The sequence below is a fragment of the Branchiostoma floridae genome, chromosome 1, assembly GCF_000003815.2.
Source record: "Branchiostoma floridae strain S238N-H82 chromosome 1, Bfl_VNyyK, whole genome shotgun sequence".
Taxonomy (NCBI): Eukaryota; Metazoa; Chordata; class Leptocardii; order Amphioxiformes; family Branchiostomatidae; genus Branchiostoma; species Branchiostoma floridae.
Genome location: NC_049979.1, coordinates 15,913,485 through 15,926,611, shown reverse-complemented (window position 1 = coordinate 15,926,611; position 13,127 = coordinate 15,913,485). Strand labels below are relative to the sequence as shown.

The 13,127-nt window shown below is 42.9% G+C and overlaps 2 protein-coding genes across 3 annotated transcripts in view; one reads left to right on the top strand and one right to left on the bottom strand.

The window, feature by feature from the left end:
- The window catches only part of LOC118410108 (cytidine monophosphate-N-acetylneuraminic acid hydroxylase-like), a 90,897-nt gene that overhangs the window by 74,457 nt on the left and 3,313 nt on the right, over positions 1–13,127 (top strand). The gene's annotated exons all lie outside the window — the stretch shown is intronic.
- Positions 5,552–12,806, bottom strand: LOC118412525. 2 transcript variants are annotated; one of them, XM_035815436.1, is made up of 3 exons: positions 9,742–12,806; positions 6,716–7,527; positions 5,552–6,374 (listed from the first exon to the last, which is right to left on the bottom strand). In XM_035815436.1, the coding sequence occupies exons 1-3, from the start codon at positions 10,196–10,198 to the stop codon at positions 6,369–6,371; spliced, it is 1,275 nt and encodes a 424-aa protein (XP_035671329.1). In that variant the 5' UTR covers positions 10,199–12,806; the 3' UTR covers positions 5,552–6,368. The 2 variants fall into 2 exon arrangements, with proteins under 2 accessions (XP_035671329.1, XP_035671320.1); XM_035815427.1 differs by having other exon boundaries at positions 5,552–7,527; positions 9,742–10,200; positions 12,527–12,806.

Genomic DNA, 13,127 nt, shown 5'->3' with positions numbered 1-13,127 from the left:
GTTCATTATGTACTGTATAATGGAGGCAGTGGAAACGAAATACATTTCATGTGTTAGCATTCTTATTGTGAGACTGAAATAGACAGTGTTTTTATGAATAGATGCCACAATCTTTCTGAGCTAATACTACGAAGAAAGCCTTGAAAAACTACATTTCTTCTAAAATCACAAAATGTATGACTTATCATAATAAACGTAGGGTCATCTACTAGCATCTGTCGCCAAAGAAGTCGCAACCATACCAACCCCCAACAACGTACGTAGAAACATCATATAAATCTAACATCTTTACCTTTGATTTCTACGCCATTGTATATGAGTTCGCTTGTTACTCTGGAATCGATACGTTTTGGGGCTTTGTAATAAAGATTAATTTTGTAATGAATATACTCCTTGCCGTAAGGAGTATATAGAGAGCTCTTCCTGGCAATATTTCATAAGGCTAGAGGACTAGATGATTGACGTGCATTTGGGACGACAAAATCAAATGCATGCAAAGTGCTACCCGTAGTCGTTCCTCAAAACAGATCTTACTGCATTTCAAGTTAAGATATCATTCTTTTACTCATTTCTTACTATGTTTCTGTCAGCGCACAAGACATAGAGTACTCCATAGTGCAACTCAATTTCTAAAACATTGCAAACAATGGCAAGGTTCTGTAAATATTCATCAAAATAGGCTATGATAATACACTTCAACATTACATTATGCATATTTATGAATATCACATCTAGTCACATCAAGGCCCAAAAACATCTTTCTGAGCATCATTTTTAACAAACAACAGAAACGTTCTTATCAAGGAAAGGCAATAGAAATCTTACCATGACAGCTCTCTAGCCACAGCAGATAACGGTCGCTTGCTGTAGACCGAAGCTGCAATGATAGTGTGATCATCTCCATGCCCAACCACATTACCTCTTACGTACCGCCCCAAGGGTCACATGCAGCCTTCTGTCATTAGAAACTACGTCTGTGTCAGTTTATTACACATTGCTGGTATCACATGAGCGCCATCGGGCAACGTCAGGTTTTACTGTTGAAGCTCATGACTTGGGCGATTCCAGAGTTTCGGTCGATGCAATCTTTCCAGTTTCAGTTTCTCAATGTCTGAGTTTAGAGAAACTGAAACTAACACTACAATACGTGATTGAAAGTTTGCCTGTGTTGATAGAAGCCATACTGGATTTTTTAAGTGGAACTGTGTTGAACTGTAATTTCCAACACAGAAAGTTGAAAGCGTAAGAGACGGGGGCGCCATAAACCAGAAACAGGGACGGGGGGCGCCATAGTCTTTCTGTAAATTATAATCCACTGCTCGTCGAGTCACGTGTTTTATCTGCATATTAACGTGACGTCACGAAAGAAGTGGATTGCGTAGTTCTTGACAAACGGCAGTCAAAACTTTGGGTTAGTCCAATTTTCGTGTTGGAAATTCCATTTCAACTTCAATCCAGAACTTTCAAAAATACCTCTGTGACCGATACTCGTAGTCTGGTATTCACTTCCAAGTTCCAAGAAAAATCCATACCATGAAATCTAAAGTTGACGCTTCAGAAAAGTAGCCATGCGGTACGAACTAACACATATCTTATCCATCCATCCATCTATCCCCTCGCAGTGCTGCGCACTTTTCGCATCATGACAACTGAGTGATATTGCTTCGTTCTACCGTAGCGATCTTCAGGTATCATCGCATCCATCTTTCCACCTCACATGCCGACCACGTGCATGGTGCTATCATCTGCAATATCCATTCCAAGCTATATCGGTATACGTGACATCTAACCAATAACGTAATGTGTGCCAGGAGTATCAAGTGCACGCATATGTATGCCGAAATCGTGTGTCGGCTAGGTTTTCTATAATATAATGGCAAAAATATGCCGAAAAGCAGTTACTCAAGAATCTGGATATGAATTTTTAGATCAAATCTTCATCGACGTATCCAGTTGATTGAGTGACTGCTTTTCGGCCTATCTTATTACCTTAATGTCTAATCTACATCGACGAATGGCTAAAATAACTCAGATAACTAAGACATATTCAGTTCGTCTAGAAGATTGTAGTGCCTAGTGGGACAAGAGGCAACAGGTCTCCTTGTCCCTTTTCTTTAACGTTCTTGAGGAACTCCTTCGAACACGGGACCCCCATTTTACATCATTTCTAAAAGACGGGTGCAGGTCCCAGTTTACCAACTGCTTGGAACCAGGAGCTCAACTGTGAGGCTGCTACCAGTTGAGCTATACACTTTTCTCACACAGCGGCCATCATAGATTGAAGACGAGGTCAATGAGGCAAACAGAAAAAAGTTGTTTCTAAAATCAGCTCCCATTTAGTTTTTTCCCCAGACCACACAAATTTTCACAATATGAGATCAAATAATAAATATTATAACCAGTGTTATGCAGCGAAATATGTAGCAATTTAGATTCACGTACTGATCCTATATCTCCTTAATATAAGAGATGCAAAATGAAAACATAATTATGCAACTATTTGACGGACATGCAGCCATTCTCTTATTGGTCAATTTTCCAATTTCCATGCTATCATTGGTTGAACTACTAATTATTTTGTTTGCCTCATTGAACTCATTTTAGGTCTGTCATGGCCGCCGCGTGAGAAAGGTGTATAGAGACATACAAGAAAACAGACGAACCAATAAAAGTTGAAATATCATCTCTCTCCTAAGAGTTAGATCAGTAGAAGGTCAACTTTCCTCCATTCGGACAGATACGAATCGATGCGCCATGTTTTATTTTACCGCAGTTCAAACTCAAAGACGGTTGATCAACAGGACCAATCGGGTAAAGTGCATTGCTGGCTCGTTGCCAGGGCACCACGTGACGAGACGGTATCGTTCCCAGGGGTCTGGCTGTCACGAGGCTTTTACGTGTGATTCTTGAAGATCGCATTCGAGACTTGTAGACACATAAAAAAAGTTACATATCGTCTTAAGACAGTCATAGAATATAATTGACATTTTAGATTCCTACAGAGAAGCATTCAAATTAACAAGAAATTGAAGCAAGCACACAATGTAGAAATAGCTTGAGAGTAATATTTTTTTCGGTATATTCATACACAGTCAAAACTTCCTAGTATTAAAAGATCACTTAGAGGACCGATACAGTTTGGTCTATGTGGGCTGGTGGTCACTATAGAAATAATTTTTGATGACTGTAGATTACCTAAAGATACCGCCAAAAAGTGACCACATTTGCCAGGTCACGTATTGCAGTTATGTGGAGGAGATTCACTTCTACAGGTTTGACTTTGCATGTATTTTATAGCTACCTATTTTATTATTCCTCCATATGTAATGTATACCGTTGTCAGTTGGCTGCCTTAAGATATGGGTTTACAGCAAAGCTATTATGATTATTATACTCAATACGATGATGTATTAGCCGAAGGCCATTATATGTAGTAGAATTTTTTCATCGATTAACCTTATCTCTCCCTGTCTATATCACCACATGGCTTTCAAGGAAAAAGCATGGAAATCCGACTCTCCTTTATTTGTTCATGTATCATCTTTGAAAGATTGTAACAAAATCGCCCCTGCAGTTCCAGAACAAGTTGCTAGGGGGCCCAAATCTGCATCTCATCTTTCTTACATCGAAACGTACCTGCCACACAAACATATCAGGACCACACCATGTCCAAGGCCGAAAATACTAAAACAGGAAGTCCCGCTGCAGTACCGAAACCGGCCACCTGGAGGCCCAAAATGGAATCTGGCCGTTGGGTCAACAACACTTTCCTATATACCAAGGAGGTTGTACGAAATATTCGCACGCAATCACTCGAAACGTTCTGGAGAGATAGCTCCGTACACGTACGCTCGCGTACACATATGCCAGGCAAAACTATACCTCCCTTTTCATAGAGGTAAAACGGCTGCCCCAACGACCCTTGCTAATCGCATTACATGACCGTGTGTGCATTTTATGGTAGCGCACTGCTCTGTCAAACCCTGTGTGCCTTTTATGGCAGTACACAGTCCTGACAGCTCTTGTAAGCCAGCGGTCCCTAGGGGACGGAAAACCCCATTAAACATTTAGCGGTAAATCTTTTATAGCAGCAGACGACAGCTAAATGTAAAATGCCTGCAAGCACTAACGCATAAATACATTACCTCTTCTAACTATCCCTAGATGTATTGAAACATTTTGTTTTTTCTCATAATTCCTTATAATTTTTTTATGAAGGCATTCTGCATTCTTATGCTCACTGATGAACACACACACACAAGGATACATGTATGCGATTCAGATACAAGCACTAAATCCCATAAGTAAACGACTTTATCGAATAAAGTCATCCGCATTGCATCCGATATAGCAACGCTGCATCAAGGGTAACGATCTAATATTGCATAAGATTCTTAAAATTAAAAAAGACACTTTTACAAATATCCAGGAATTAGATGAATGCCTTTAAATTTATCTGATGCCTAGATAGAAAAATTAGTTGCACACAGTAGCAAAATCATCAGTAATATATTGCGTTAAGCCAAGAACAGGGTGACATGCGACGAAGAAAAAATTAAAAAGAAGGAAGGGTTCATTTCTATGTCTACTATCACAAATTCAGCCTATCCCAAATATGTACCCCCGACCGCTTTTGGGGGTACCGTAAGTTGCATTGCTCCCACCGCTGCAAATGGGTCCATCAATGTCAAGAGAAAATAACATATTAGAAAGCTTATTATTAAAATGCTTACCACCCTCTCGTTGCACAGGATAGCAGGGTGCTTGGCTAGGTTGGCTGGCGATCGCAGTGGTCAGTTGCAGCGGTGGTCAGTACTGGTCACAGTGACACGGACAGGAGAACCGGACAACAGGACCTCACACCTGCACTGCCCGACTGACGGAGAGGTTGTTGTTTCAGGTCGACACTAACCGGTCTGACTCGCTCTGACGTTTTATTATCGGACCCAGGAGACAACGCAAAAACCTTCGCATACAGATACACACAGAACGCTATCACTAACGCAGCCCGCGCTTTGAGTCTGAGCCGTTGCTAGGGGGGATGCAGACGATCTTTTTTTCTGTCTCTCTTACGTTTTTTTTTTTGTTTTTTTTTTGGTGCCGTTTCCCGTGCTTTTGCCTGTGGCGTTGCGAGGGAAGATGCAGACGATCTTATTTTCCCCTACACCGTTTCTCTCACATTTATCTGAACCGTTGCTAAAGGCAGACGATCTTTTTTTTCATTTCATGAAAAGCCCCTTATGCCTACTTCTCCGACCGATATAAGGACAGGGAGACAAGAATTCAACTGACACACTTGGCATCTTTGGCGGAAAAACAGGTATATTGTCAAGATTGGCATACAGAATGGAAAAAACATAGAATCATTACATAAATATGTATCATTCTCAATATTTGGCAACACGCCAAATGGTTACCATGACAACGGTTCCATATATCTCGTGAAAAGGTTTTTCGTATAAAGGTCACATGCCAATCATACAAGTTTACGAACATTATAAGATTTCCAACATAATTTGAGTACTGGTTTACCACCACTTATACGTTAAAAACGTTAAAAACAAGAAATGTTCAATAAACTGAAATGTGGCGAAGGTGAACAAACAAAACGTCTGAGCTAGTTTCTATACAACAGTCTGAAACGACTTTTTAGGTGCGATGCTGAAATATTGACGTAATGCAAATGTTGCCTAGGATCTGTAGAGTATTGTAGGGTACGTTTAGAGAAAAATACTGGCATATTATGAAAGTAACCTGAGCAGCATGGCTGTAACTTAGACTAACAGTGTCGATCGCTTTATTTATAAATCTAACTTCGTATCCTTGAGTATTGTAAACTATCTGTTTTTTCCCTATACAGCGTTAGCATAAAATTGTTTACCGTAAAGTGACATGGAGTGACACCTGGTAATACATTTCGCTACGGAGCAACGACAGAAAGAAAAGTTTCTATTGAGTTAGCATACATTTATGTGCTGTAGGGTAGTATGGAATTACGCAAGGTAATACATTCATAACTGGGAGACTACTCAGGGACTAAGAATCAACAAATCTACTTATTATAAGAGTATAGCTATGCTATCCAGTTTGGTTTAGAAAACAAACAAACCTGTACTAGTCAGCTGTTATTATCAGAACTAAGGTAACTCACCGTATACCGGCATAAAAGCCGCACTGGCCAGGTGTTCAATACAGGCATGGAGCTAGCTATTGCTATCATAACCTTGAGCAGGGCACCCTAAACGTTGTATTCCAATGTAGCTTGGTTTAGGATGCAAGCAGGGAACTTACTGTTGTTATCGAACTCTGGGTAACTCACCCTGTTCAAATGTTGTAGTTGATCAGACATATGGGTAACACACCATGTATCAAGGCTGTAGGGTAACTCACCCTATGTAGGGGTTTCAGTCTAAAGTTGATAATTCTTATTGGTGAGGTTGAGTAGGTATCAACCTATTGTGCCGTTAGCCGATTATACCCGTTTAAGGGTCTATTAGGGATCTTTTTCAGCTGTTCAAGTACGAACCAGGTGCCTTCTATGGAGTTAAGTGCGAATATATTTTTTAAATGCATCTGAGGTCCATCTCCCTAGTAGCCGAAGGTTCGAATCCGAAACCCCCTGCAAAGCTGCTTGCGTAGCAGCTCCAATTCGGAAGGAATGCGAGGTGTATTTTTGTGGATCGAGTTTGACTTGCAGGACACAGGCTCTTAATGCCTTGGCAAAGTTATCGCTGGTAACAGGGCAACCATCCCTACGTTGGAACAGGTACCCCGGGTTCCTTCCCCGTAGTTGGAGGTACTTAGCAAGGCTTACCACCGGGCAGTGCGGACTTTCTGGGTGTGGTTGGATCTGGATGGTGGATTGGGCTGAAGGACTGCTGTGTTTGTACGTCTTAAACTGTACCAAGAAGGAAGTTAGGCCACTATTAGAGTCCAGATTACCCCTGAGGTCCGCTAAGGTCAGAGTGTGTTGGGAAGAATTAGTTACCGTTACTTCGCTTATGCGAGCTAAAGAGTAGAACATAAACGTGAACATTGCCTCATACAGGCACTGATTGTAGTACGTGGTCTTTATGAACTTCAAGGCATCAATCAATTGGGAAAGAATAGGAGGCGTTATGGGCAACCTTCCGTCGGGTACGTGGTTCTTTTGTATTGAGTGCATCAACTTGCGAACGACGAAAGTAGAAGTGGGGTCTTGTAGATTTTGGATTTTGTGAATGAAACCTATAGCTGAAAGTTTAGATGCTATCGACGCTGGGGCAAATCCCTTACTATGTAAGTAGGAAATAAACTGGCATACTATAGGCTCTGGAATAGGGGGCTTGATATTGGCTGTACAGTGGATTTCAAGGCTGAATTGACGGAAATGCTGCCACGCCAGGCGATAAGCTGAGATTGTAGAAGGTGCTAAGGATTGAACAAGCAAGTTGTCGACTAGTCGATTAAGCTGCTGGGCAGGAGATGGGGAGGCACCCTGACCGGATGAGTTGCCATGTGTGGGTATTTCCTGCGGAACCGCTCTACCTGTAGGCGAGATAGACAGTCAGCCATCGTGTTATGTGTTCCCGGTATGTGCTCAGCTCGACATCTAATATTTCGGCGGAGGCTTATAAGAACAAATCTTCGAACCAAGGGCATTATCCTGGGGTTCCGTGACGTCTGTTTATTGATTATGTGCACCAGGGCAAGGTTGTCAGTGTGTAACAAAATACTTTGGTTCGCCCATTCCTTGCCCCAGATATGGAAAGCCAGCACAATTGGATAAAATTCTAATATTGTAATATTCGTCGAGTGTAGTGCCTGTGGCCAAGCTCCGTAAAGCCATTCTGTGCCATAAACTGCGCCATAACCTAACGATCCTGCTGCATCTGTATACAGGTTTAACGTGGAGTCCGTAGTAAATTGGTCGTCAACAAAGAAGGATTTTCCATTAAAGGTGTCAAGGAAATGACCCCACATTTGTAAGTCAAGCCTTACCCCACTGTTGATGTGAATAGGGCCTGTTTTGTATGTCCTATTCCTGGTTAGATCAATCAATCTTCTTAAGAAAGCGCGCCCTGGCACAACTACTTGACATACGTGATTGAGTAGTCCGACAAGGGACTGCACTTGTTTTAAGGAAACTGAGGAGCGCAGGAGGAATTCTTGAATAGTTTCTTTGCACTTTTGTAATTTGTCAATGGGCAATCTCGCCTCCATCAATCTTGTGTCGAGTTCTATGCCTAGAAATGACATAGTCGTATCTGGGTAGTAGGTTTTTTCCTCCGAAAGAGGAACCCCTACTTCCTGACACATATTGCTAAATGCTACCAAGTATCGTTCGCAAGATGAGTATGCGTGGTTTGCGAACAAGAAATCGTCTAATATGTGGGTAGGGAAGCGTATATTGAGTTTGTTTACCGCTATCCACTCAAGGGCCGAACTAATAGCCTCAAAAATTGAACAAGATATTGAAGCTCCCATTGGCAGGCATCGATCATAATAGAAACCATTGTCTAAATAGAATCCTAATAGGTGGTGGTCGTTAGGATGTATGGGAACAATACGAAAGGCTGATTCCACATCCGTTTTTGCTAGAAAACATCCTGGTCCTAGCAATTTTATGTGTCGGATAGCATTGTCTATATTGGCATAAGAAACCGAGGATAGCTCTTTAGGAATACCGTTATTCACTGCTTTCCCCGGGGGATGCGACAAGTCATGTATTATCCGATACTTTCCTGGGGCTTTTTTGGGAACCGCATAAATGGGAGAAATGAATAGGTTCGGAAATGGTTTATCTGCGAATGGACCCACTATACGTCCTTGTTCCAGTTCAGACTGAAGTTTCTCAAAAATAATTGGAAGTTGTGCTGGATTGGGGGACATGACTTTGGAAGGAAAGTAATTTCGAGGTCCAAAATACTCCAATGGAAATCCATAGGTAAAGCCTTTGATGATGTAATCTTTTTCCCTGTCGGGGTACCCTTCTAGAAACAAACTAAGCTTCTTAGCGATTACGGGTGTTGTTATTTCTGAGCTGAGCCTTCTTGGGGCAGTTGGGCTCCTTGTGTGGCCCTGAACAGGTGGGGCAGGAGTGCTTGTAAGGGCAACCTGTCGTGGAGCACTGGCCTCCGGGGAGGTGATATTGAAAGCAGTAGCCTCTGGGTATTTTGTTGGTCTTGGGAAAGGAGGGCTTGGGGGAAGAAGATGCTAGTGCCAAGCTACTGAAGGCATCAACGTACAGCTGCGGATGTGGGACATCCCATGGTAGGTTTGGGTTGATCTGTCTTAGCTGTCTGAAGTACATATCGTACTTACCCCACTGCGCACCTCGGTCTGCCATGGATCGGATCAAGTACCCGTAAGAGATTAACTGGGTACTGCGCAGAACATGCTTCTGGACATAGATATACTGGTAAATCGCGAATGCGTTTGACCATTGTGCTAAGGAAAGGGAGTTCTTACTGTCCTCTACATTGTTTGCCACCGTCAAAGTTGGGAGTCCTGCTAATGGTTCCAGGTTGATGTTGAATTGCGCTTTGGGACGATGAGTTGGCAATAAGTGTTTGAATTCCACATATTTATCTAGCCAAATTTTCTCCTTCGTTGGTTCTGGTATTCCAGTGTCCAGAGGTAAGTGAACTCCCGTTTTATAGAGCTCACCGCTAAGGACAGATTCTATGGCAGGAGTCCCAACTACTGACGCTGGTTGGTTAAGAGCGGAGGCATTAACTGTCTTAGTAAGAGAGGATGTACCTAGAATGCTGGAAGCCAGGGTCGAGCCTAGGCCTGGCATCTGGGCGTTTGGGTTGATGGACGGAAGAGATGGGGGCTGAGGATCCAGTGCCCCACTTGTGGTAGCTATTGGCAACACGCCAGGGGTATCGGTTACATGGGTTACAGTCACTGAGCTAGGAGAGGTGTTAAGACCTACAAGTCCTGCTGACCCTCCGTCTGTTGGTAACGCACCTGGAGTCTGGGGGTCACTGGAATTTGTAGAGTTCAGTTTGTTCGCTATCTGCGTAGTAACTTGTTGCAAGTCCTCTAGTTGCTTTTGTAGAAACTTCATTGTCAGCTTGGGTTTATCCGGAGCCTTGCGAGTAGGTTGCGGGGGTGCATCCTCTGGAGATGGCTGATCTCCTCGCTCCGTCGGGGACGGATCATCCCCGGCTTCCGGCCTCGCTGCTTTGCGTGCCTTCTTCCTTGGAGGCATTACTGGGGCTCGACAATAGTAAAGCGTTAAGACAGTGAGCAGAGTAATACATCAGGACAAATTTTGTATGCATGATGACACATTCCTAGTTATATCGATTGTATTGGAGTGTCATGCCGGGTATCTGAGAAATGCGGTATAACGGTGAAAAAGCAAACCGTCAGATACAAAGGTTATTTAAGTCACTGTGGTTCTTGGACAACCCGCCCCGACAAAGCCATGCACCAAATAAATCACATGTACGGACAGGTACAGTAACGGTACCCCGACAAAATCATGTGATAAAACAAGCAGTTACTTGTGAACCACGCATGTACGGACAGGTACCCTGTTAGTACCCCGACAAAGTCATGCGTTAAATAATCACATGTACGGACAGGTACCCGGCCCGTACCCCGACAAGATCATGTGAATCAAACAATTGCTTGTGAACAAAGATCATGTGATATAAACAAGCAATTGACGCATGTACGGACAGGTATCTTCCTAGTACCCCGACAAAATCATGCGTAAATAGTCACAAGTATGGACAGGTACACTAAACGGTACCTGGACAAAGGGCACGTGATATGTATACCAACATCTGTTTGGGAACAGACATTGATATTAGTCCAACGACTTTCCTATAAATTGATATCCACATGAAGGTACATCTGCGGTATTGTTTGTTGTGAATTTGAATTATGCGTAAACTTTGAATGAAGATCTGAAATTTGTGCTTGAGTACATATAGGTGAAATGAAAAACAAAGCACAAAAGAAAGGCAACAAATGTTGTCGACGTTCTGGCTTTTCTATAGGGGTTGGGTGTGGGGGGAAATGCAAACACAGCCGCTCAGTAAACGGCGTGTTTTGACTGACCTGTCTAGCTCAGAACATATTCCCGCCTTTCCTCGTAGCCAATGGGAATCGAATGAACACGTGAACAGGGCATGGTGACTGGGAACGTCTCCGAATCCGGCTTAAGCTGTATTTTCATTTCATGAAAAGCCCCTTATGCCTACTTCTCCGACCGATATAAGGACAGGGAGACAAGAATTCAACTGACACACTTGGCATCTTTGGCGGAAAAACAGGTATATTGTCAAGATTGGCATACAGAATGGAAAAAACATAGAATCATTACATAAATATGTATCATTCTCAATATTTGGCAACACGCCAAATGGTTACCATGACAACGGTTCCATATATCTCGTGAAAAGGTTTTTCGTATAAAGGTCACATGCCAATCATACAAGTTTGCGAACATTATAAGATTTCCAACATAATTTGAGTACTGGTTTACCACCACCAAAAGCCATCGCGCCTAACAAGTGGCAGGGGAAATCTGACTGCAAAACCCTCCTGTCTATTAGTCCGCCAAAGAGCCAATCAGGCAATAAGGGGCTAAGAAGTGTAGGGTGAGGGAATGTAAATGAATAGCCTTGCTTTCTGACTGATAAACGAGTATTAAAACATTTGAAGATTTCGTTAGTTTTCAAAAATGTCGCCAAATATCAAGTTACTTTTGTTCTACTCACCGCGTGTTGAGGGGCCAGGGCGAGGGGGGTGGGGGGTGATTCAATGTATAAATGTCCAATTGAAAATGTATTTTAGAGGGAATTAAATGCCCTTTGTTGCTGTTAAGGCCCCCCTGATGGACTTGAAGTGAAGATACATCCCGTAAGGGGACAGGTGGTGTCCGTCTTTTGCAAAATATTCTGGGCAATGCCTATTAACAAGGCGGACATGTGCCCATGTAGACATGTGAGGAGTGTTGGCCACCTCATGTCTCAAAGCGTCAAGGTACCTACCTAGGCACTGATTGTACGGTATGTTTGGTGGGTTAAATACCCGTGGGAGAGGTTCTCCAACAATGATATGTCTGGCATTAGCCCGGTTTCTGATTACACTTGCCATACCAACTATGCGTAAAGCCACTATCTCAGGCTCCCAGAAGAGCTCACACAGATCATTGGACCCTAACTCAAGGTAGACATCATCCACGGTTGGCAGGGCCTTACACATTTGGTCGAAGTTCGAAACTTTGCCGCCAGACAAGGACATCCATTTTACATCGGTGTTTTCCAACCAAAAATCTCTACTCACTACTCGGCCTGATGCTGATTCGGTTCTGCTTTCAACAAAAGCATCCAGTCTGCGTATGAACGAGTGCCCTATGATTAGTATTCGTCTTTTTCTGTGACCAACTTCTGCCATGTCGTACTAAGAATCAAAAGCAACGCCTACTGTAAGAGTTTAGCAACAAGAGAACAACCGAACTTCTGGGGGCCCCGTCACAGCTGCACAAAGCAGCGACAAAAAACTGGAAATAGAGACGACTCACCGTCTTTGCCAGAGATTCCGACCGGGAATAATCAGTCAAGAGTGTAGTCTCAAAGCAGAATACAGAGGGGGCAGAAATTGCCAACGCAAAGGATGCCAGAACGGAAAATGCAACGGGAAATGCAAACACAGCCGCTCAGTAAACGGCGTGTTTTGACTGACCTGTCTAGCTCAGAACATATTCCCGCCTTTCCTCGTAGCCAATGGGAATCGAATGAACACGTGAACAGGGCATGGTGACTGGGAACGTCTCCGAATCCGGCTTAAGCTGTATTTCTTGCGGTCTTCTTATATTGAAGATCAATCACCAGAGTTCCTTTACCATGTGTATTTTCCACCAAGTCTTCACCGGGTATCAGTGAACCATGCTCTGACTGTATCCAAGTGTGACGTCAGTAGGTAAGATAGTGAGATACTCGATGAAGACTGGAAAGCCTTTTGAAATTTATATGGGGTGGGAAGTCCTTACCGTTGTATCGACGCCATTAAGTTTCCAAATACTATCAACACAAACAACCTTCCTTCTATGGTTTGTCTTAAGTAATGATACAAGACTTCTTTACTTTGTGCGTGCGTGTGTATGTGTGTTTTCACCTGCACAG

Excerpts from the sequence above, each read along its gene's own strand:
- LOC118412525 (XM_035815427.1), bottom strand. The coding sequence starts at position 10,198 with ATGCCTCCAAGGAAGAAGGCACGCAAAGCAGCGAGGCCGGAAGCCGGG. Across the intron at positions 7,528-9,741 it reads CCTGGCTTCCAGCATTCTAG|GTAGAGCGGTTCCGCAGGAA; the intron begins GTACATCCTCTC and ends TCTCGCCTACAG.